The following is a 25,748-nucleotide window of genomic DNA, read 5'->3' as shown; positions in this document are numbered from 1 at the left end:
TGCTTGAATAGAGCATTTAGTCCCTTCTAGAAGTGTCTTTCTGTAACTGGCAAGTTTCCTGTGGACCAACACACAGCTAGACGATGCCGCTTTGCGAAATATACCTCGGGGGTTTTGGGTTGGCATTCTTGGCCGCCATTCAGAGGAGAGGAGCTCACAGATGATTCCAGCTATAGGGAGGGGAGGCACATTCAGTAGAGCTGTGTCTGGTCTGACTGCCCTCACAGGACCAACCTCAGAGCCTGAATTCAAACACACGTCACATACAGCTCACAAATCCCTCAGCTATATCTGTTAACAGGCAGACTTCAGAGGAATCGCTGATATGTTGTCAGAGGTTTATCTTATATTTTGGAGAGGAATCTGCTACAACTTCAGCTAAAATACTCATATGATCATCTCAGTCTCTGAATCAGAGACCATACTTATTGCTTACTGAAAAGAGACTTTTCAGACTGAGTTTGAAATAAAAGGCCAATATAAAAAGGAATGTCAGTGGAATCCCATCTGGAATGTGACACAGGCTCAGGAATTACATTAGTGGGGTTCCAGCACTGCTAAGAAGAGGTACAGATTGGAAGCTTGAACAATGTTAAGTAGAAATTAACCATTTTTAGTGTTGAATGGGGTTCTAACCAATATTGTAGCTGTATCCTAACCCCACAGCTCTACATATCCCACACAAACAGAGAACTAAATGGTTTATTTTTACTGCAGTGGGAATGTGTATTTGCTCTGTTCTGGTGATTATTTTAGTTACCCATTAGAGTGTATAGTGTGTCCTATTTTGTGGCCATGGAGAACTCTCTCCCTGTTTAAAATTCTACACAGGTGGCGATATGTTTAAATGCCTGATGTCTACCTAGTGGTCTTTGTCGGCCACCCAGAGGGACTCTTTATGTAGACGGATTATGGACAAATAAAAACAAAACAAAGAAACATTCCACAATATACAACATCTAATAAGTCAACTGGACAAAATTATGCCAAAATATAACAAATTCTACAAAGACACAAACATTTGGACTTATTTAGACTCTTATATTGCATTCATTTCTAATCAGAAGTGTGTGTGTGTGTGTGTGTGTGAACCCTTGGACCATAGCCAAGCCTCATCATTGTCATTCCCCTCACTGCCCTGTCGGCATGAACAGCTCATTCACTCCAGAGCGGAGAGATGGAGACAAAAACCAAATCAAACAGATGACAGAACACCCCTCAGTGATCCAGCCTGTACAACCCCTCAGTGATCCAGCCTGTACAACCCCTCAGTGATCCAGCCTGTACAACCCCTCAGTGATCCAGCCTGTACAACCCCTCAGTGATCCAGCCTGTACAACCCCTCAGTGATCCAGCCTGTAAAACCCCTCAGTGATCCAGCCTGTACAACCCCTCAGTGATCCAGCCTGTACAACCCCTCAGTGATCCAGCCTGTACAACCCCTCAGTGATCCAGCCTGTAAAACCCCCCTCAGTGATCCAGCCTGTAAACCCCTCAGTGATCCAGCCTGTAAACCCCTCAGTGATCCAGCCTGTACAGTGATCCCTGTAAACCCCTCAGTGATCCAGCCTGTAAAACCCCTCAGTGATCCAGCCTGTACAACCCCTCAGTGATCCAGCCTGTAAAACCCCTCAGTGATCCAGCCTGTAAAACCCCTCAGTGATCCAGCCTGTACAACCCCTCAGTGATCCAGCCTGTAAAACCCCTGTACAACCCCTCAGTGATCCAGCCTGTAAAACCCCTCAGTGATCCAGCCTGTAAAAGTGATCCAGCCTGTACAACCCCTCAGTGATCCAGCCTGTACAACCCCTCAGTGATCCAGCCTGTACAACCCCTCAGTGATCCAGCCTGTAAAACCCTCAGTGATCCAGCCTGTAAACCCTCAGTGATCCAGCCTGTACCCCTCAATCCAGCCTGTAAAACCCCTCAGTGATCCAGCCTGTAAAACCCCTCAGTGATCCAGCCTGTACAACCCCTCAGTGATCCAGCCTGTAAAACCCCTCAGTGATCCAGCCTGTAAAAGTGATCCCCTCAGTGATCCAGCCTGTAAAACCCCTCAGTGATCCAGCCTGTAAAACCCTCAGTGATCCAGCCTCCCTCAGTGATCCAGCCTGTAAAACCCTCAGTGATCCAGCCTGAAACCCTCAGTGATCCAGCCTGTGAAAACCCCTCAGTGATCCAGCCTGTAAAAGCCTGTACCCCTCAGTGATCCAGCCTGTACAACCCCTCAGTGATCCAGCCTGTACAACCCCTCAGTGATCCAGCCTGTACAACCCCTCAGTGATCCAGCCTGTAAAACCCCTCAGTGATCCAGCCTGTAAAACCCCTCAGTGATCCAGCCTGTAAAACCCCTCAGTGATCCAGCCTGTAAAACCCCTCAGTGATCCAGCCTGTAAAACCCCTCAGTGATCCAGCCTGTAAAACCCCAGTCAGTGATCCAGCCTGTAAAACCCCTCAGTGATCCAGCCTGTAAAACCCCTCAGTGATCCAGCCTGTACAACCCCTCAGTGATCCAGCCTGCCTGTAAACCCCTCAGTGATCCAGCCTGTACAACCCCTCAGTGATCCAGCCTGTACAACCCCTCAGTGATCCAGCCTGTACAACCCCTCAGTGATCCAGCCTGTACAACCCCTCAGTGATCCAGCCTGTACAACCCCTCAGTGATCCAGCCTGTAAATCCAGCCTGTACAACCCCTCAGTGATCCAGCCTCAACCCCTCAGTGATCCAGCCTGTACAACCCCTCAGTGATCCAGCCTGTACAACCCCTCAGTGATCCAGCCTGTAAAACAGTGATCCAGCCTGTACAACCCCTCAGTGATCCAGCCTGTACAACCCCTCAGTGATCCAGCCTGTACAACCCCTCAGTGATCCAGCCTGTACAACCCCTCAGTGATCCAGCCTGTACAACCCCTCAGTGATCCAGCCTGTAAAACCCCTCAGTGATCCAGCCTGTAAAACCCCAGCCTGTACAACCCCTCAGTGATCCAGCCTGTACAACCCCTCAGTGATCCAGCCTGTACAACCCCTCAGTGATCCAGCCTGTAAAACCCCTCAGTGATCCAGCCTGTAAAACCCCTCAGTGATCCAGCCTGTACAACCCCTCAGTGATCCAGCCTGTAAAACCCCTCAGTGATCCAGACTGTAAAACCCCTCAGTGATCCAGCCTGTACAACCCCTCAGTGATCCAGCCTGTAAAACCCCTCAGTGATCCAGCCTGTTAACCCATCTGTGCCATTCAGTGTGTAGACCACACAGATACAGTCTATGCAGCTATTCAACTGACTTAGCTATAGGTCCATGGGGTATCCCTGATGGCTTTATACACACAACAAATAGCTGGTACGTGTGTATGTGTGTGTGTACATGTGTGCGTGTGTGCATGCATGTTCATTCACTATTCTATATCCTTACTGCACTTTAATGACTTGATCCTGGAATCATTCTCCTATCGGGGGTCTCCCTGTACACACAATATAACACACGTATCAATATCAGGATCATTATGTCTGTTGCCATTGTCTTTCTGCAAAACAGTCCAATAGCAGTTCATGGGCAAAACTGACCCACCGTGTCTATGAAGACAACAAAACTCAACACGAACACGTCTGTTAAATCTGATCTGTGATCAGTCTTTAAATCCTCTTCATGTCCAAAGTCCCAATGTCCCATACAGCATTGGAGGTGTGAGTGTTGAATTCTGTCTGGTCCACAACTAACGTCCTGGCGACTCACTACCTCACATCGCCCTCATGTTACCAGACATCTAAACTGTGCTTTACATTTGGTCCCATCATTTATTCTTGTGAAGGAGAGTGTTACATACACGTTGACTGGACGATAGCAGCTTAGCGCCTGAAGAAGCTGTGTGATGAGACTGACTACACATATACAGCTCTACACACAGGTACATATATTTACGTTGTAATACTGCACTGACTTGGTGGTTCTGGAGGACAAGGAAGAGGAGAGTTAGGGGTACATCCTCCACTCCTCTTTGTTACCCAGACTTCTGCTTAGCATGGATGAGAGTGGATGAGCATGGATGAGAGTGAGTCTGGAGCCAGCAGAGAGAAAGAGCATCACCGCCTCCTGGCCTCACATCTAAAACAAAAAATGAAACAAGAGAGAGAGTTTCGATCAGATTGATGAAATACGTCATGTTGGGATGCTGTTTAGCCAGGTTTGAATGTGGTTGTGATGCATGGTCACAGTTGATACTACATCTCTGTTAATGGTTCAAGCTCTCCTTCTATAGCTCTGGTTCTGAAGGTGGTTTGCTGTCACTGGACACTGACCTGCAGAGGTGCTGGTTGAGCCCCCTCCCTTTCTGACTGCAGCTTTCTGTGGTCACGTTGCAGCGACACCGACATGAATGCAAATCGAGTGTCCACTTCCTCCCAGGACAGGGGGTACATCGAGGGCCTGGCAAGGGAGACGGGGTGGTCGGGGGAGGAGAGGGCGTAGTGGGGGGAGAGGAGGGTCTGTGGCGGTAAGAAGAATAGAACAAATACTGCAACTTTAAAACAGACACCAGTGGCTTTCAAACCTGATGTTCCACATAGGATTCAAGAGGAATAAAGCTGTCCCTGTGCCCATTGCAGTAGACATACTCTTGTCTGAGAGACCCTTTAATGTGCCATTGGCTGGGATTCCCATTAGGGAGTTAACCTCAGTCTGTCTAAGTGAGTCCATCCATGACTGAGTCAACTCACCCTGGCCTGTCTGGGAGGCTAATGGACTTCTTCAATGAAGTGATTTAATTAATGAAGCAGCTACAGAGAGGCCATCTTTGTGTGGGCCTGGCTGAGTGGTCATGACTGGGTTGCCACAGAGAGAGAGGGAGGAGGTGGTGGCTGTGTTGCCACAGAGAGAGAGGGGGGATGTGGTGGCTGAGTTGCCACAGAGAGAGCTGGAGGAGGTGGTGGCTGGGTTGCCACAGAGAGAGCTGGAGGAGGAGGTGGTGTCTGGGTTGCCACAGAGAGCTGGAGGAGGTGGTGGCTGTGCTGCCACAGAGAGGGGGAGGAGGTGGTGGCTGTGCTGCCACAGAGAGAGGGGAGGAGGTGGTGGCTGGGTTGCCACAGAGAGAGAGGGAGGAGGTGGTGGCTGGGTTGCCACAGAGAGAGAGGGAGGATGTGGTGGCTGGGTTGCCACAGAGAGAGAGGGAGGAGGTGGTGGCTGGGTTGCCACAGAGAGAGAGGGAGGATGTGGTGGCTGGGTTGCCACAGAGAGAGAGAGAGAGGAGGTGGTGGCTGGGTTGCCACAGAGAGAGAGAGAGGAGGTGGTGGCTGGGTTGCCACAGAGAGAGCGGGAGGATGTGGTGGCTGGGCTGCCACAGAGAGAGAGGGATGAGGTAGTGGCTGGGTTGCCACAGAGAGAGAGAGAGGAGGTGGTGGCTGGGTTGCCACAGAGAGAGCGGGAGGATATGGTGGCTGGGCTGCCACAGAGAGAGAGGGATGAGGTGGTGGCTGGGTTGCCACAGAGAGAGAGGGAGGATGTGGTGGCTGGGCTGCCACAGAGAGGGGGAGGAGGTGGTGGCTTGGTTGCCACAGAGAGAGAGGGATGAGGTGGTGGCTGGGTTGCCACAGAGAGAGAGGGAGGATGTGGTGGCTGGGTTGCCACAGAGAGAGAGGGAGGATGTGGTGGCTGGGTTGCCACAGAGAGAGAGGGAGGATGTGGTGGCTGGGTTGCCACAGAGAGAGGGAGGATGTGGTGGCTGGGTTGCCACAGAGAGAGGGGAGGATGTGGTGGCTGGGTTGCCACAGAGAGAGGGAGGGAGGAGGTGGTGGCTGGGTTGCCACAGAGAGAGAGGGAGGAGGTGGTGGCTGGGTTGCCACAGAGAGAGAGGGAGGATGTGGTGGCTGGGTTGCCACAGAGAGAGAGGGAGGAGGTGGTGGCTGGGTTGCCACAGAGAGAGCGGGAGGAGGTGGTGGCTGGGTTACCACAGAGAGGGGGAGGAGGTGGTGGCTGGGCTGGGCTGGCATCGAGAGGAGGGAGGAGGTGGTGGCTGGGTTGCCACAGAGAGAGCGGGAGGAGGTGGTGGCTGGGTTGCCACAGAGAGAGAGGGAGGAGGTGGTGGCTGGGTTGCCACAGAGAGAGAGGGAGGATGTGGTGGCTGGGTTACCACAGAGAGAGAGGAAGGAGGAGGTGGAGGCTGGGTTGCCACAGAGAGTTGGGAGAGAGGGAGGACGTGGAGGCTGAGCTGGCACAGAGTGAGAGGGAGGAGGTGGTGGCTGGGCTGGGCTGGCCCTGAGAGGGAGGGAGGTGGTGGCTGGGTTGCCACAGAGAAAATGAGTCACCAAATTAGGCAGATTACACACCTGCCAGTAACTCAATGGGATCTGATCTGAGTGATGGATGGGCCTGAGAGACACTGAGGGAACTCTGACCCCTATAAGACATAGGACATAGCTGACAGTAGCATGATGGGTGGAGAATTGAAGAAGAAAGACTGAATTCACAATTTCTGCTGTGTGTGGAGTGATATTTCTTGGAATTACTTGTGCGTACCCACAGAGAAACAGATAGTTGCTTAGACTTGTTCATAAAGCTTTATGTAAGTAAAGAAGCAACAACTCAGGAGTTAACTTAGCATGTTTAGTTGAACTTACATAGTTCCACTTTTCTTTCGTTTGGATTTTCCTCTGTCCCTTTTCCTGCCTTTCCTCAGAGGCTTTGCTGGCCTATTAGTCAGAGACATACATCTGTGTCAAACAACAATACATCACAATAGCAGATCAAAATCTAAATAGATACATTATAGAGTTAAATGCCTCTAATTCCATTTTTTGTGGGATACATTTAAAGTCCAACAGCCTTATTAGAAAATAAAATGTCTGCCTCAGTCTCCCTTTCAAGCTTTCACTCATGGGCCAGTAACTGAAAGGTTGCTAGATCGAATCCCCGAGCTGACATGGTAAAATTCTGTCGTTCTGCCCCTGAACAAGGCAGTTAACCCACTGTTCCTAGGCTGTCATTGTAAAATAAGAATGTGTTCTTAACTGACTTACCTAGTTAAATAAAAGGTTAAATAATAAATACATTTAAAAAAACTATTTTTACTCTCTCTCTATCCCTCTGTTTTCACTCTTTCCCTAACGTTCCCTCTCTGTGGGCCTTGACCTCTGTCCAGCTCTGTTGGTCTAACGCCAGCTAGTCACTCTGCCACTAGGCCAGGGGTGGGCTGGGGCTTCCAAACATGTGACAGAGCAAAAGTAGCCTTGCGTTAGCGTCTTCTCAGAAATACCATAAAATAACATGGTGTAATAATAATGTTGTATAGATATAGAAACTTCGACCTGCTTTGGTAATTGCTCTCAGAGCACTCACTCAGCACAAAGGGTAAGGTATCTCTATGGAGACAGTGGCAGGTGAACTGTCCCATGGGATATTAGGCTAGCGCTCGAGCATCACAAAGACGCTAACTCACTAAGCTAGAAGTACACCGAAACAGATACCCAAACACACACAGACAAAACACACACACAGACAAAACACAAATGTACACAGACAGCCACATACATACAGTACTGTACCTGGTAGGGGCTGATTGAAGATTCTCTTTTAGTCTACAGGGAAAGAGAGTGGGTTATTTGAGGACACACACAGAGAATGCAGTCATGCATAGACCGTGTGTGTGTGTGTGTGTGTGTGTGTGTGTGTGTGTGTGTGTGTGTGTGTGTGTGTGTGTGTGTGTGTGTGTGTGTGTGTGTGTGTGTGTGCGTGCGTGCGTGCGTGTGTGTGCGTGTGCGTGCGTGCGTGCGTGCGTGCGTGCGTGCGTGCGTGCGTGTGTGCGTGTGTGTGTGCTCACCTGCACTCACACTGGCTGTGCTCAACGAAGTCCAGCTCAATGAGCTCATGCTTCATGAAGGAGGTCTTCATTAGCTGCAGAGTACAAAGACACAAACTACGGTTACAAATCATTCTGTGTGTGAGAGTGTGTACTTCCATGGTGATAGAGTGTGAGAGCGTGTACTTCCATGGTGATAGAGTGTGAGAGTGTGTACTTCCATGGTGATAGAGTGTGAGAGTGTGTACCTTCATGGTGATAGAGTGTGAGAGTGTGTACTTCCATGGTGATAGAGTGTGAGAGTGTGTACTTCCATGGTGATAGAGTGTGAGAGCGTGTACTTCCATGGTGATAGAGTGTGAGAGTGTGTACCTTCATGGTGATAGAGTGTGTGAGTGTGTACTTCCATGGTGATAGAGTGTGAGAGTGTGTACTTCCATGGTGATAGAGTGTGAGAGTGTGTACTTCCATGGTGATAGAGTGTGAGAGCGTGTACTTCCATGGTGATAGAGTGTGAGAGTGTGTACTTCCAATGCGATAGAGTGTGTGAGTGTGTACCTCCATGGTGATAGAGTGTGTGAGTGAGGGCACACACTCCAATGCCTCGTCGGAGCAGCACCCACCACAGCGGCGGACCGACACACAGGAAGGCACGAAGAGGTGATGCGTCTCTCCCGGCAACTCCCGCCACACCTCCACCAGGGTATCCCTGGGCTCACACCCACTCCGAGAGTACACCTCCAACCACCGACGCACTGGAGGGAGGGAGAGACAGAAATTTCAGATGAATAGGTTTGACAAGGTCACTAACACATCACAAATCTAGTCATAATGTATTCATTCTCACTTTATGAATCTCAACTCTGTTATTCATACACACACAGTTACTCATCATCAGCCTGTTCATATATGCTGGTGTGATTATCACGGGGGGGGGGGGGGGGGGTACCTTCTCTAGATTTGGGGGTGGTGTCCGCAGGTCTCCAGTGGGCTAGCTGGAAGAGCAGAGGCAGAAGAAGAGGTGTGTCAGGTGGTAAATCCCTGCATGTTTTTAACCTTATATACAGAGACGACCCCTAGTACCCCACAGCCCCTCGTTCCCCACAGCCCCTCGTACCCCACAGCCCCTCGTACCCCACAGCCCCTCGTACCCCACAGCCCCTCGTGCCCCACAGCCCCACGTACCCACAACCACTGCCCCGGCCCCTCGTGCCCCACCCCCACAGCCCCTCGTGCCCCGTGCCCCACAGCCCCACGTGCCCCACAGCCCCTCGTGCCCCACAGCCCCACGTGCCCCACAGCCCCACGTGCCCCACGCCCCTCGCCCCACAGCCCCACGTACTCCACAACCACTCGTACCCCACGGCCCCTCGTGCCCCACGGCCCCACGCCCGGCCCCTCGTGCCCCACGGCCCCTCGTGCCCCACGTGCCCCACAGCCCCACGTGCCCCACAGCCCCTCGTGCCCCACAGCCCCACGTGCCCCACAGCCCCCACAGCCCCACGTACCCCACAGAGCCTCATACCCCACAGCGCCTCGTACCCCACAGCCCCACGTACCCCACAGCCCCTCGTACGCTCTCATGCTCTACACTGATACCGAATACCTTAGCTAGGTGAGTAACACACAAAAAAAATACTATGTAGTTTACACGCACACACACAAAACACAAGCACACACAGACGCACGCACGCAAACACATCACACCCACCCACCGTCATTATTAGATCTGAGTGGACCAGGGCCACTGCTGAGAGAATGTAGACTTCGCCCAACCGCCCAACCCTGTCCCTGTGCTCTCTCTACAGTTTCGGGTTTGGCCCCATTTCATTTAGAGTTCACCGATGTGTGTGTGGCCATTTTGTGAACACATACTGTAGTGTCTGAGCAACAAGAAACATGGCAGATCACATGGGTGTTTCATTCATATCACAAATCAATCAGCGCAACACATCTCCAGGAGTAGGGCGGGCTATAGCTCCACAGGCCGGCCCCTAGGAGAAGTAGGGTGGGCAATAGCTCCACAGACTGGCCCCTAGGAGAAGTAGGGCGGGCTATAGCTCCACAGGCCGGCATCTAGGAGAAGTAGGGTGGGCTATAGCTCCACAGACTGGCCCCTAGGAGAAGTAGGGCGGGCTATAGCTCCACAGACCGGCCCCTAGGAGAAGTAGGGTGGGCAATAGCTCCACAGACCGGCCCCTAGGAGAAGTAGGGTGGGCAATAGCTCCACAGACCGGCCCCTAGGAGAAGTAGGGTGGGCAATAGCTCCACAGACCGGCCCCTAGGAGAAGTAGGGTGGGCAATAGCTCCACAGACCGGCCCCTAGGAGAAGTAGGGTGGGCAATAGCTCCACAGACTGGCCCCTAGGAGAAGTAGGGTGGGCAATAGCTCCACAGACTGGCCCCTAGGAGAAGTAGGGTGGGTAATAGCTCCACAGACTGGCCCCTAGGAGAAGTAGGGCGGGCAATAACTCCACAGACTGGCCCCTGTGGAGGAGTAGGGTGGACGAATGGCTCCACAGACTGGCCCCTAGGAGAAGTAGGGCGGGCAATAGCTCCACAGACTGGCCCCTAGGAGAAGTAGGGTGGGCAATAGCTCCACAGACTGGCCCCTGTGGAGGAGTAGGGTGGACAAATGGCTCCACAGACTGGCCCCTAGGAGAAGTAGGGTGGGCAATAGCTCCACAGACTGGCCCCTAGGAGAAGTAGGGCGGGCAATAGCTCCACAGACTGGCCCCTAGGAGAAGTAGGGTGGGCAATAGCTCCACAGACTGGCCCCTAGGAGAAGTAGGGCGGGCAATAGCTCCACAGACTGGCCCCTAGGAGAAGTAGGGTGGGTAATAGCTCCACAGACTGGCCCCTAGGAGAAGTAGGTTGGGCAATAGCTCCACAGACTGGCCCCTAGGAGAAGTAGGGTGGGTAATAGCTCCACAGACTGGCCCCTGTAGAGGAGTAGGGCGGGCAATAGCTCCACAGACTGGCCCCTGTGGAGGAGTAGGGTGGGCAATAGCTCCACAGACTGGCCCCTAGGAGAAGTAGGGTGGGCAATAGCAGGCTGGCCCCTGTGGAGGAGTTGATACTGTCACCCCAAGTGTGTGTTCGTTGTACTGCTCCCAGAGAAGACTATTCCCCTCCAGGCTGGTTGCATTTGTTCCTGGCTGACACTGGCACAGTCTCACTCTCTCTGTGTCTCCCTCTCTGACACACACACAAGTAATGTAAACAGTGCCAGCCAAGCTCTTGCAGCAGCCCACACAGTGCCAGCTGCAGCATCAGTCTTAGACCTTCTAACTGCCAAAATTAACCCAGCTTTCCCCCAGGGGGACGAGTAGAAAAAGCCGTTGTGACCACTGTGTGTGTGTGTGTGTGTGTGTGTGTGTGTGTGTGTGTGTGTGTGTGTGTGTGTGTGTGTGTGTGTGTGTGTGTGTGTGTGTGTGTGTGTGTGTGTGTGTGTGTGTGTGTGTGTGTGTGTGTGTGTGTGTGTGTGTGTGTCAGAGAGAGAGAGAGATGTGGTCCCCAATACAACATGATTCCCAGGACCTGCAACCTGATATATCCCACGGCCACGCAGCTCAATCAGGGCAGCTTCAGGTCACTTCATGTTCTTGATATAAAACCAATCTGCCATGTGAAGAGTTGTGTGTCTGAGAGTCTATTATGTTGGCTAATTATTATCCATCCCCATATGTCACTCATGTACAGTACATCTACCTTGTGTTACAAAGAACATGTCAGTCATTCTGACAGAGTTGTGCCACATTGTGCCTATCCATACATGGTACATGAGTCTACCATTAGTCAACATGGTACATGAGTCTACCATTAGTCAACATGGTACATGCTCTAGGAAAGTGAGAGGTGCACCACAGAATTCTGTAAACCTTCATAAGCTCAGAGCGTCAATGACCGTGGGGGTAAGCTCCAAACACACAAGGATCCGTTAGAAACATAGACGCTATACTGCTCCTAAAGTCACTGTATTCCCATCTTTATTTTCCCTTCAAATAAACCACATGTTTTGTTGCATAATACAGGCAAAGGAATAAAAAAATCTAAACTCCTGAGATTTCCATGTAAACAACTGTCTACCAGAGTGTAGTGTGTCAGATAACTAACCTTAGCATGGGACGTGGGTATTCTGGAGAGCAAGAGGAACTGAAACATTCCTAGAATAACTTGAAGCATAATCCCCATTGTGCAGAACTCCAAAAAGCCGAATTTTCCGTAAATTAATTGATGATTTTCTTTTGTCTTTTCACTCAACTCAATCAATATTCAATCTGCAGTCCTTAGGTTCCATGTTATGGATTGACAACCGGGGTGGCATTCCCTTTCCGTTTGTTAAGAACGTGAAATATATTCATGTATACATACAAGTAATTATGAATCCGTCTATGGCAAATGAGTAGGCTAACACTCAAATGAGTGGCTTGAGATTGTAACTTAATTCATCAACAATTGCACAATGTATTTGGCTACAATATAACAATTTATAATCGAATGCCATCAATCGGCCAAATCATTATTGGCAATCAAGCGCACACATATGCATTTTGCATATTGACAAATAGCCTGCAGATTGACAAATAGCCTAGTTTAATAAATCTCAGTCGTTCACGTTCAATTCAATACAGTTTGGTTGCATCTATTTTACTGAGAGTTGTGTGAACTTTGAATGACGGCCCCCAATATTCCAAAGCCAGAGGTTCGGGTATGTAAACCGGTTACATTCGCCCATTGTTGGCCAGAAACCCATGAAACGGTCCGTGGTTGAGCGTCAGTAGTAGCGTGACAACAGGTCCATTTACAGTCCGGATAAGATATTTTGCAATATTGTATCCTTGTCTCTAAAAACGATTAAAAAGGACAAAAAGCACTTATTTACGATCCAACACTAATGTCTTGAATCACAGAGGGTACGGTGCCGAACGCACATCTCATGACACTGCGCAGCCTATCCACAGCCGTGTCTCGGAGAAAGATGACGTTTCGTTGAAGACTCATGTGCCGCCGCGACTTATCCTTTTGTCCTCTTTGATAATAACATATAGAAGTTAATGGTGCCAGAGCAGTCCACAAAGAGAAGGGTCCTTGACAGCGTCTCTTGGTCTGTTATGATTGGTTGCTCATGTCCTTTGCCCTTCAGATCACAATTAAAAGGCGCACTCCACTCGACGCACTCCGAATTCCGCGTAACCTTTGCACTGCCAACTTTTTCAAAATGACATGGACGCACCCGCGCACTGGACACAGGTGAACGTCGCCCTTCAATTCGTCATTCAGCAGGTCAATCAATAATTTACCACTCCACTTTCTCAGCCACATAATACATTTTATAATAACGATACAATAAAGGGGGTCATTTTATTGCACTAAGATCTCTTTATATCATATTCACCCAAATCCACATCCAAGCTCACAGACAGACACATAACACACACAGACCACTAACTGATCACCCCCAGTCAATTGATATTAATCATTTATTTGGTTGGAATAATACATTTGCACAACTAATTTAGGTCACAGTCAGAGGCTTACAAAACCTTGATCAGCAGCACAGACCATACAGTGAACCCTGTCTCCCATCAGTTTGTCTTTACGTCGACAGAAGAGTCTCTGTCAGTTTGGTGTGTTTTGGTTATGAGGGGGCACTTGTGCACTACATAGGGGATGTCGGTATGCAGGGACCTGTTATCTCCTGTGGTTTCAGCTAAGGGCTTGAGAAACAACACAAGGCCATAGAGTCATTAACAAACACTGCACCACTCGCTCACTCCCAAACCTGACAGGACATGCGAGCGTGGAATCAGGTGAGAAACAAACTCAAAATGAAACATTGGAGGTTGTTGGTTGAGATCAGAGGAACAGTGTTTACTAAGTTATTCATCATTGCATGACTCCACGACACTGTGAAGAGTTAAGGCTGTCATTAAACATCACTGAAACACAATCTGTGACTTATGGTAAGTGTCGGTTGGCCGTCACCACAGCAATAAATTAAATACATTTCTAATCTCAATAAATCTGCCTGCGTGGCACTTCAGTACTTTCCATAGTATAATTACCATTCCTAAAATGAATTCTTCAACATCAGAGAAGTGCACAATTAAATACCATTTTAAAAAGTCCTAATATGACTTAATTTTCAAAATGTCTCTTGATTCCATGTCCTTTCAATGGGAAAGTATATAGTATATCTAGGGACAGTTGTTCCTCATCACATAACCAGGAAAAGCAGAAGGCCCTAAATATTGCATGTAGGTAACATTGTCAGGAAAAACTCCTGTCCCGAACAGTATATTTTTATGACTGTATTTGGGTTCACCATGGGCCCAGTAGCAGAGTCAAAAGATCCATGGTATCATTGACACACAGAGCAATAACTGAATCCCAGTGGTTCAAGGGCAGCTGTGCAGAGCACCCCCTTTCTGTCATTAAGGGATTCTACCTTTGATTAAAGTCTTTACAGTACGCAGTCATAGACTTACATTACTGAACACTGAAGTTTACAATATCTGGAATGCCCCCATCTCCAGTGGGCAAATTCACACAGTCCCATGAATCTTGCTGAGACTGCCTCTGAACGGCCGTGGGGAAACCATCATGTCACGGGTATGCAAACCAATTAGCAACTGGCTAACAGGAGTCATGGTTCCATCCAATAGAGGAAGAGATGTGCTGCTAATGACCTACTGCTGTTAGTCTTGTGATACCAGACCAAACCTCCACAACGTATTCTCCTCCTGGAGAAACCTCGAATGGCTGTGTGGCGAGGCTTTACTGTGACAAAGACATGTACCCCATTACTGTCTCCCTTTCACCCAGGTATTACACTCGTGTTTTTTAACTCCTTGGCTTAGTATCCAAGGTCCAAGGCTTAGTATCCAAGGTCCAAGCAAACGAGAGCTGTGCATATCATCAACGTCTGCCACAAACCAGTGGAAAAGTTAACTACTCCTATAACTCCATCAACTGTTCACCCCCCTTCCTGGATGACTCCATTCCTCTTCCGAGGTGTTCGGCCAAATCAATCCCCCATGTTTTACGATGTGCTCGTATTCTACTAAACTCCTACTTGTTGCAAGTGATTTTGTGTTTCTCCTGAGAATTCTGTCTGAGAATCTCTGTCTGCTTCTTAAACCCGTTTACGCTGTAAATCAAAATGAAGAAATATATAAATCAGTTCCAGCCTCAGGTATTTCACACCAACAAATCATATTAATACATATTCCAGGCAATGTTGATTATTACTACTACCCTAACTAGAACAGTGTAAGAAAACATGTAATAAGTTATAATACATGCAATATGTTTATAACTTCTTTCACACACCTTGCCCTCATTGTAGATCTGCTCATTGTAGATCTTCTTCTCGTCCGTGAAGTTGTTATGGACAGACTCCAACTGTCTGTGTGACCGGAAGAGAGAGAGACACCTGTCAGACATACGCACAGAGGAATATCGTTGGCAGTTGAATTGGCATTTTGAGTATTATTCATGTTTTATTATTCTGTACTAGTACAAATGTAAGTCATATACCAGGAAAAGTTGAATCTCTACAATCAACAAAAGTGCTGCCAAGTCAACGTGCAAAAACACAGATTACTAGATCTATGACAGCATAACCTGGGTCTGAGCCAGGGGCACCTGTGCCTACAGACAGACAGTTATCTGAATTTACAGGCTATTTAGTCTAGACTATGAATGAGTAACAAAATAGTAATAGCAGTAATAGGCAATTGTGACATTTTGGCACAGATGTTTGTCATAATTCAGAAATGCTTTAGGTTTAGGAGTGACAGATTACGTTCCTAGAACGTGACAAAAATCACTGCATTTCTTATTTAACTATGAGAGATACATACAGAATCAATGTCCAATCATCAATTTCACTCTGATCTTTCCTCATGATGTTACCTGAAGAGAAGCTCAGTCACATGATGAGCATACAGTAGCTAATTATTCTAAAGTTCATCTTCCTCCCTCACTTCTCAGGTTGACAGGGTTTGAACTGATCCTAGTAGCGCATACTCTCCTGAGAGAGAGAGACAGAGACAGAGAGAGGGAGGGAGGGAGGGAGGGAGAGCCAGAGAGAGGGAGACAGAGAGAGGGGGAGACAGAGAGACAGAGAGAGGGAGGGAGAGGGAGGGAGAGAGAGGGAGACAGAGACAGAGAGGGAGGGAGAGCCAGAGAGAGGGAGACAGAGAGGGGGAGACAGAGAGACAGAGAGAGGGAGGGAGAGGGAGACAGAGAGAGAGCCAGAGAGAGGGAGACAGAGAGGGGGAGACAGAGAGACAGAGAGAGGGAGGGAGAGGGAGACAGAGAGAGGGAGACAGAGAGAGGGAGGGAGAGAGGGAGAGGGAGAGAGGGAGAGGGAGACAGAGAGAGGGAGAGGCAGAGAGAGGGAGACAGAGAGGGGGAGACAGAGAGACAGAGAGAGGGAGACAGAGAGAGGGAGACAGAGAGGGGGAGACAGAGAGGGGGAGACAGAGAGACAGAGAGAGGGGGAGACAGAGAGAGGGGGAGACAGAGAGACAGAGAGAGGGAGGGAGAGGGAGGGAGAGAGAGGGAGACAGAGACAGAGAGAGGGAGACAGAGAGGAAGAGACAGAGAGAGGGAGGGAGAGACAGACAGAGGGAGAGAGGGGGAGACAGAGAGAGGGAGACAGAGAGGGAGACAGAGAGAGGGAGACAGAGAGAGGGGGAGACCGAGAGACAGAGAGAGGGAGGGAGAGGGAGACAGAGGGAGAGTGGGGGAGACAGAGAGAGAGAGGGGGAGGAAGAGAGAGAAGAGAGAGAAACAGAGAGAGAGGGACAGAGAAATAAATAAAAGGGAAATAAAACTATTTTTAAAAGTGTGTATGAACTCTGGAGGGCTGTGTGTGTGTGTGTGTGTGTGTGGTTACATACCTGGGGTTGTGTGGAGGTGGGTCTGAAGGCCTGTTCCCCGGTAAAAGGGTGCTGTAGCCGCAGGTCGTACTCTCTCTGGGACACCTCCTTACTCAGGACCCTGTAGGCCTCGTTCAGCTCCACAAACTGGCCATGCAGCCCCGGGTTAGACAGGGCGCTGTCTGGGTGCATTTGGTAGAGAGACAAGAAGCAATGAGGATTACTGATGAAAAAAAACAGACACCAGCACACTGGTGACTGCTCCCGCTGTTTCAGTCAGTGCTAGATGGATGTGTGCACACTACTTTCGAGCAGTCAGGATAAGGATTAGGACAAATCAGGGTTACTACAGTACCTGCACACAGACAGCACAGGAGGCTGCTGAGGGGAGGACGGCTGATAAGACTGGCTGGAACGGAGCAAATGGAATGGCATCAAACACCTGGAAACCATGTGTTTGATTTATTTAATACCATTCCACTGACTCCGCTCCAGTCATTACCACAAGCCCGTTCTCCCAAATGAAGGTGTCACCAACCTCCTGTGACAGACAGACACCTACTGTGCTACTGTGTAGCTTCAAACTGGAGAACCTCATGTACTGACTAGAGGTCGACCGATTATGATCTTTCAACACCGAACCAATTATTGGAGGACCAAAAAAAGCCGATACCAATTAAATCGGCCGATTTTTATGTATATATTTGTAATAATGACAATTACAACAATACTGAATGAACAATGAACACTTATTTGAACTTAATATAATACATAAATTAAATCTATTTAGTCTCTAAATAATTAAACATGTTCCGTTTGGTTTAAATAACGCAAAAACACAATGTTGGAGAAGAAAGTAAAAGTGCAATATGTGCCATGTAAATAAGCTAACGTTTCAATACTTTAGTATTGCCAGCCTAATCTCTGGAGTTTATATGCTTGAAGTCATAAACAGGGCTGTGCTTCAAGCATTGCGAAGAGCTGCTGGCAAACACAGTAAAGTTCTGCTTGAATTAATGCTTACGAGCCTGCTGCTGCCTACCACCGCTCAGTCAGACTGCTCTATCAAATCATAGACTTAATTATAATATAATAAACACACATAAATACGAGCCTGTGGTCATTAATATTGTCAAATCCGGAAACTATCATTTCGAAAACAAAACATTTATTCTTTCAGTGAATAAACATTTATCTTACAAAGTAGTTGTTTAATCTAACTACTAAACTAGTTATCTGTACATGGAATTGCATATTTGGTATATTTGACCATTTCTTTATCTAATCTTTACAGGAAAATACCACTAATGTAGAAGGAAAATGTCACGCCCTGGTCGAAGTATTTTGTGTTTATCTTCATTTATTTGGTCAGGCCAGGGTGTGACATGGGTTTTTGTATGTGGTGTGTATGTTTTGGGATTGTAGCTTAGTGGGGTGTTCTAGGTAAGTCTATGGCTGTCTGAAGTGGTTCTCAATCAGAGGCAGGTGTTTATCGTTGTCTCTGATTGGGAACCATATTTAGGCAGCCATATTCTTTGGTTGTGTTGTGGGTGATTGTCCTTACCGTGTCCTTGTTCCTGTCTGTGTTAGTTTTCACTAGTATAGGCTGTTTCGGTTTTCGTTACGTTCTTTGTTTTGTAGCGTTTGTATTTTAGATTCGTGTTACGTTTTTTTTGTTCATTAAACATGGATTGCAATCTACATGCTGCGTTTTGGTCCGACTCTCCTTCACCACACCTAGAAAATCGTTACAGAATTACCCACCCCAACCGGACCAAGCAGCGTGTCAACAGGCAGGAGCTGCAGGAGAGGCAACAGAGGCAGCAGCAGCAGGAGCAGCAGCAACTACAGTGGGAGAGGCTGCACTACTTGGAGAAATGGACTTGGGAGGAGATTCTAGACGGGAAAGGACCCTGGGAACAGCCTGGAGATTATTGTCGTCCCAAAGCCGAGCTGGAGGCAGCAAAAGCAGAGAGGCGGCATTATGAGGAGCTAGCACGGCAGAGCGGATGGAAGCCTGAGAGTCAGCCCAAAAAATTTATTGGGGGGGGGCTCACAGGGAGTATGGCTATGCCAGGTAGGAGATCGGCGCAAACTCCCTGTGCTTACCGGGTGGCTAGAGAGACCGGGCAGGCACCGTGTTATGCAGTGGTGCGCACGGTGTCCCCAGTGCGGGTGCATAGCCCGGTGCGGTATATTCCAGCTCCTCTTATCGGCCGGGCTAGAGTGGGCATCGAGCCTGGTATAGTTGGGCAGGCTCGGTGCTCAAGAGCTCCAGTGCGCCTGCACAGTCCGGTCTATCCAGTACCACCTCCACACCCCAGCCCTCCGGTAGCAGCTCCCCGCACCAGGCTTCCTGTGCGTGTCCTCGGTTCGGGACCACCAGTACCAGCACCACGCATCAGGCCTACAGTGCGCCTCGCCTCTCCAGCGCTGCTGGAGTCTCCTGCCTGTTCAGCGCAGCTAGAGCTGTCAGCCTGCATGAAGCAGCCAGAGCTGTCAGCCTGCATGAAGCAGCCAGAGCTGTCAGTCTGCATGGAGCAGCCAGAGCTGCCAGTCTGCATGGAGCAGCCAGAGCTGCCAGTCTGCACGGAGCAGCCAGAGCTGCCAGTCTGCATGGAGCAGCCAGAGCTGCCAGTCTGCATGGAGCAGCCAGAGCTGCCAGTCTGCATGGAGCAGCCAGAGCAGCCAGTCTGCATGGAGCAGCCAGTCTGCAAGGAGCTGTCAGTCTGCAAGGAGCTGTCAGTCTGCAAGGAGTAGCCAGAGCTGTCAGTCTGCATGGAGCAGCCAGAGCTGTCAGTCTGCAAGGAGCTGTCAGTCTGCAAGGAGCTGTCAGCCTGCATGGAGCAGTCAGAGCTGTCAGCCTGCATGGAGCAGCCGGAGATGCCAGTCTGCATGGAGCAGCCAGAGCTGTCAGTCTGCAAGGAGCTGCCAGTCTGCAAGGAGCTGCCAGTCTGCAAGGAGCTGCCAGTCTGCAAGGTGCTGCCAGCCTGCATGGAGCAGCCAGAGCTGCCAGCCTGCATGGAGCAGTCAGAGCTGTCAGTCTGCATGAAGCAGCCAGAACTGCCAATCTGCAAGGAGCTGTCAGCCTGCATGGAGCAGCAAGAGCTACCAGCCTGCATGGAGCAGCCAGAGCTGTCAGTCTGCATGGAGCAGCCAGAGCTGTCAGTCTGCATGGAGCAGCCAGAGCTGCCAGTCTGCAAGGAGCTGCCAGTCTGCAAGGAGCTGCCAGTCTGCAAGGAGCTGCCAGCCTGCATGGAGCAGTCAGAGCTGTCAGTCTGCATGAAGCAGCCAGAGATGTCAGTCTGCAAGGAGCAGCCAGAGCTGTCAGTCTGCAAGTAGCAGCCAGTCTGCAAGGAGCTGCCAGTCTGCAAGTAGCTGTCAGTCTGCAAGTAGCTGTCAGTTTGCAAGGAACCGCCAGTCTGCCCAGTGCCGCCAGTCTGCCCAGCGCCGCCAGCGCCGCCAGTCTGCCCAGCGCCGCCAGTCTGCCCAGCGCCGCCAGTCTGCCCAGCGCCGCCAGTCTGCCCAGCGTCGCCAGTCTGTCAGGATCAGTTAGATCCGCCAGTCAGCCAGGATCCGCCAGTCTGCCAGGATCCACCAGTCTACCAGGATCCGCCAGAAGTGCCAGTCTGCCAGGATCCGCCAGAAGTGCCAGTCGGCCAGGATCCGCCAGAGGTGCCAGTCGGCCAGGATCCGCCAGTCGGCCAGGATCCGCCAGTCGGCCAGGATCCGCCAGTCGGCCAGGATCCGCCAGTCGGCCAGGATCCGCCAGTCAGCCAGACTCTTCCAGATCTGCCAGTCAGCCAGATTCTTCCAGATCTGCCAGTCAGCCAGATTCTTCCAGATCTGCCAGTCAACCAGACTCTTCCAGATCTGCCAGTCAACCAGAATCTTCCAGATCTGCCAGTCAACCAGACTCTTCCAGATCTGCCAGTCGGCCAGGATCTGCCAGTCAGCCAGAATCCGCCAGATCCGCCAGTCAGCCAGGATCTGCTGAGACCGCAAGCCAGCCAGGATCTGGTAGATCCATCAACCTGCCTGAGCTTCCTCTCACTCCTGAGCTTCCTCTCACTCCCGAGCTTCCCCTCACTCCCGAGCTTCCCCTCACTCCCGAGCTTCCCCTCAGTCCCGAGCTTCCCCTCAGTCCCGAGCTTCCCCTCAGTCCCGAGCTTCCCCTCAGTCCCGAGCTTCCCCTCAGTCCCGAGCTTCCCCTCAGTCCCGAGCTGCCCCTCAGTCCCGAGCTGCCCCTCAGTCCCGAGCTGCCCCTCAGTCCCGAGCTGCCCCTCAGTCCCGAGCTGCCCCTCAGTCCCGAGCTGCCCCTCAGTCCCGATCTGCTCCTCAGTCCCGATCTGCTCCTCAGTCCAGTGGGGTTCTGGGTGAGGACTACTAGGCCATGGTCGGCGGCGAGGGTGGACTATCCAAGGACGCGAGGAGGTGGGACTAAGACAGTGTTTGAGTGGAGTCCACGTCCCGCGCCGGACTCCGCCACCATGGACAGACGCCCACCCGGACCCTCCCTATTGTTTTGAGGTGCGTTCGGGAGTCCGCACCTTAGGGGGGGTTCTGTCACGCCCTGGTCGAAGTATTTTGTGTTTATCTTCATTTATTTGGTCAGGCCAGGGTGTGACATGGGTTTTTGTATGTGGTGTGTATGTTTTGGGATTGTAGCTTAGTGGGGTGTTCTAGGTAAGTCTATGGCTGTCTGAAGTGGTTCTCAATCAGAGGCAGGTGTTTATCGTTGTCTCTGATTGGGAACCATATTTAGGCAGCCATATTCTTTGGTTGTGTTGTGGGTGATTGTCCTTAGTGTCCTTGTTCCTGTCTGTGTTAGTTTTCACTACTATAGGCTGTTTCGGTTTTCGTTACGTTCTTTGTTTTGTAGTGTTTGTATTTTAGATTCGTGTTACGTTTTTCTGTTCATTAAACATGGATCGCAATCTACACGCTGCGTTTTGGTCCGACTCTCCTTCACCACACCCAGAAAATAGTTACAGAAAAGCTGTGTACATTTGCAAATACTGTGCCAAATCATATATGAAGAATGCAACAAAGATGCAGAATCATCTGGCCAAGTGCATAAAGTTCCCTCAGCGCTGACAACAAGCAACCTCTTACGAAAGTCCCTCTACTTCTTTTCGAGGTGAAAATTATTAATCGGACACCTTATCGATAGCAACAGCTCATGGTCCTCCTCGAATCAGAAGTTTTTTTTACTCAATGGAGGAACGTAGTCAGAGAAATGCTGATGCATGTGTGATGATATGACCCTTTTTGGGTGTAGATCAAACTCTCTTGATTAGTCTCTCTCTCCGAAACCAGGTTTAGTACCTCAGGTCATAAACACTGGATATAAACTACCATGCAGTATTCAGAGAGCGAGAACAAAGAACTTCACTTGGCCAAACTCCTAAATCCCCAAAATGTGAGAATTAAACATTATTTCTATTTTTGAGAATGTGGGAATGAATGTGGGAGACACTTAAGGGACATTTATGTTGAGTGTGTTTCATTTGGTGATCTCATGAAGGACAAGAAACACACATAATGGTATCTCTTAGTGTGAATTTCCCAGCTGTATGGTTTACATCTAAATATTGCGAAACGTATGTGATTAAACATGGAACTATTTGTGAAAATATGTAATGTGATGTTAAGCTTCTAAATGAGAGTATGGGTTTTTCATATCAATATTAACTAGCCAGTGGCCCCACCTACGTGAGCAGAGACATTACGTCAGTGTCATGGAACCGCCCTTTTCTACTGAAACGTATAAAACCCACTCCTGGTGAAATTCACACCAAACCACACAAACCCAGGTGTAAGCTAAGGTTGCAAATGGTTGAATTTCTAAGACCAAAACATGCCGGGGGACGCTGGTGTGTGAAGTGGTTTAAACTACAACTCTGCCAAAGGACAAGACTATACCACATGGAGCATTGGCTACACGGCTGGAAATAGTTAAACTTGAGACTATCGATCCCTACAGAATAAGAGCAAATCTTAGACGTATAATTACTAATCTGACACTAAAAATTACGTAAACCTAGGACGAATATAGACTAGCGCCGAAGCACCTATTCTATGAGAACATTTCTGAATGGTACTTTGAAGTATCCATTCTAACCAGGAAAGACTGTGACTTCAATGAAAGTTAACGAGAGACTCTGATGAACCCTACAGCACGATTGAGTATTCCAACAGAGAAGACAATAACAACATACAGGCGTAAATATATATACACATTACATTTATTCTCGAATGAGTAGCCGTTCATGTGCAAAGGATTAGCATTTCAATTAATATAATTATAGACTGTGTGTAGTGAATCCATGTTGTCTTTCCCGCTCTTTCTCAGGCCACACCCCCTTCCCTTTGTCTACCAAGCCATCATATTGGCTTAGCCCACTAGGGACTTTTCCATCATGGTTAGTAACCAATATCTACTATTTGTTTTTATGTATTTCTGTGATTATTTAGTTAGTTAGTAAATAAATAATCAACCAAATTTGTATATTGGTGATTCATAATTTATGCTAGGGTTTGTGGAGATAATCAATCATTTTTACGACATTCAGATGAGACTGACAGAAGGTAAAGAATAATTAATGATTGACCGCTATTGATATAAAATATCTTCAGATCTTTAAGATTGGATTCAGAAGATAGCCGCTCTATATAATCTAATGCTTCCGTGGTGCCCCGGATTCCTAATGAGTTAGTTATTGCCTGATTAATTTAATCAAATAATTCAAAGTTAGGTCATCGATTTGAAAATAGCATGTTATTTAATTTAATCACTGTAAAGACACGACAAATTTTCTTGCTCGAGCTGTGTACGCAACTGGTTCACCTAGAAATTACGAAAACCTAGGACGAGAACAGACTACCGCCGAAGCATCTATTCTATGAGAACATTTCTGAATGGTACTTTGAATTATCCATTCTAACCACTTTGTCTATATGCTATGTCTTGTTTGTCCTATGTTGCTCTGCGTGTGCTCACTGCTCAATGATTGTCTATATTGTAATTATTTTAATTATTTTTAATAACGTGCCCAGGGACTGCGGTTGAAAATTAGCCAGCTGGTTAAAACCGTCACTTTTAGTGAAACGTTGATTAATGTGCACTGTCCCTGTAAAAATAAAATAAACTCAAACTCAAACCTCTGCTGTGATGCTCACAGGCATTGTGTATTGGAAGAGATTTATGAATGTTCTTCGCCCAGCATACACCCCTCCAACCAGACATGCTTTATCTACTCATTTGCTGGATACAGAGTTCAACAGAGTTCAAGGGGTCAAGCAAATCATAGAGAAAGCAGACTGTATTGCAATAATCTCTGATGGGTGGTCAAATGTTCGTGGGCAAGGAATAATTAACTACATCATCTCCACCCCTCAACCAGTATTCTACAAGAGCACAGACAAGGGACAACAGACACACCGGTCTCTACATTGCAGATGAGCTGAAGGCAGTCATCAATGACCTTGGACCACAGAAGGTATTTGCACAGGTGACAGACAATGTTGTGAAAATGAAGGCTGCTTGGTCTGAAGTGGAGGAGTCCTACCCTCACATCACACCCATTGGCTGTGCTGCTCATACATTGAATCTGCTCCTCAAGGACATCATGGCACTGAAAACAATGGATACACTCTACAAGAGAGCCATGGAAAGGGTGAAGGGTCATCAAGTTATAGCAGCAATCTACCTCACCAAACATAGTGAGAAGAATAAGAGCACCACATTGAAGCTGCCCAGTAACACCCTTTGGGGTGGTGTTGTCATCATGTGTGACAGTCTCCTGGAGGGGAAGGAGTCTCTCCAAGGAATGGCCATATTACAGTCTGCCGATATGGACAGCCCCATCAAGAGGATCCTCCTGGATGATGTATTTTGGGAGAGAGGTAAGCAGCCTGAAACTCCTAAAACCTAAAGCAGTAGGCAATGCACGGACTGAGGGAGACAATGCCATCCTGACTGATGTTCAGACTCTGCTTGCAGATGTAAGAGAAGAAATCTGTACTGCCCTGCCCACTTCACTGTTGCTCCAAGCAGAGGAAACTGCAGTTCTGAAATACATCAAAAAGCGTGAAGACTTCTGCCTGAAACCCATCCATGCCACAGTGTACATGTTGGACCCCAAGTATGTTTGCAAGAGCATCCTGTCTGGTGCAGAGATCAACAAGGCCTATGGTGTCATCACTTCCGTGTCTCTACACTTCCGTGTCTACACTTCCAAGCAAGGGCTTTGGGAATGAGATGCAATATGGCAGTCATGCCAACATATCTCATCAGCCACCTGGTGGAAGGGACTTTGTGGATCTGAGGCTCTTTCCCCTGTTGCCTCCATCATCCTCCAAATCCCACCAACATCAGCCGCCTCAGAGCGCAACTGGTCCTTGTTTGGGAACGGGAACACACGGGAACGGGAACACACGGGACCACACACACACACACGGGCACACACACGGGCACACACACGGGCACACACACACGGGAACACACACACACGGGCACACACACACACGGGCACACACACACACGGGCACACACACACACACCCACGGGAACACACACACACACACACACACACGGGCACACACACACACCCACGGGAACACACACACACACGGGCACACACACACACACGCACACACGGGCACACACACACACACGGGCACACACACACACACGGGAACACACACACACACGGGAACACACACACACACACACGGGCACACACACACGGGCACACCACGCTGACCAATACAAGGGTTGAAAAATTGGTGGCCATCTGGGCAAAATTGAGGCTTTTTGAGCCTGACAATGAGCCATCCTCAACAAGGTTGAAAAGTGACAGTGAAGATGAGGCCTCAGAGTCTGATGTTCAAGAGGTGGACATTAAGGGGGTTCAGGGAGAAGACATGGAAGCCTGAGAGGAAGACAACCAAAGCTTTAGTTTCTAGACTTTCATTTTACAGATGTATTTTTAAAAGGTTTTTGGGAGATGCAATGGATCATTGGGGATCATTCAATATTCCCATTCTTTTGTTGTTCAGTAAAATCA

General features: G+C 49.0%; 1 protein-coding gene across 6 annotated transcripts in view; it reads right to left on the bottom strand.

The window, feature by feature from the left end:
- Positions 1–2,990: 2,990 nt before the first annotated feature.
- LOC124011504 (snake venom vascular endothelial growth factor toxin VR-1'-like) overlaps positions 2,991–25,748 on the bottom strand; it is a 30,526-nt gene continuing 7,768 nt past the window's right edge. For 2 of the 6 annotated variants that reach the window (XM_046324944.1, XM_046324940.1), the window contains exons 2-11: positions 16,699–16,859; positions 15,122–15,197; positions 11,903–14,939; positions 8,737–8,782; positions 8,346–8,542; positions 7,809–7,882; positions 7,534–7,566; positions 6,610–6,681; positions 4,297–4,482; positions 2,991–4,102 (exon numbers count right to left, since the gene is read on the bottom strand). In XM_046324944.1, the coding sequence (XP_046180900.1) occupies positions 4,081–4,102; positions 4,297–4,482; positions 6,610–6,681; positions 7,534–7,566; positions 7,809–7,882; positions 8,346–8,542; positions 8,737–8,782; positions 11,903–11,980 (708 nt within the window). In that variant the 5' untranslated portion in view covers positions 11,981–14,939; positions 15,122–15,197; positions 16,699–16,859 and the 3' untranslated portion in view covers positions 2,991–4,080. Of the gene's footprint in view, positions 4,103–4,296; positions 4,483–6,609; positions 6,682–7,533; positions 7,567–7,808; positions 7,883–8,345; positions 8,543–8,736; positions 8,783–11,902; positions 14,940–15,121; positions 15,225–15,739; positions 15,825–16,698; positions 16,860–25,748 lie in introns of all 6 variants that reach the window. The other 4 variants (XM_046324941.1, XM_046324943.1, XM_046324942.1 and 1 more) reach the window with 4 other exon arrangements.

This window comes from Oncorhynchus gorbuscha, linkage group LG23 (assembly GCF_021184085.1).
Source record: "Oncorhynchus gorbuscha isolate QuinsamMale2020 ecotype Even-year linkage group LG23, OgorEven_v1.0, whole genome shotgun sequence".
Lineage (NCBI taxonomy): Eukaryota > Metazoa > Chordata > Actinopteri > Salmoniformes > Salmonidae > Oncorhynchus > Oncorhynchus gorbuscha.
The sequence above is the reverse complement of the archived record's forward strand: the minus strand, read 5'-3'. Positions and strand labels throughout refer to the sequence as shown.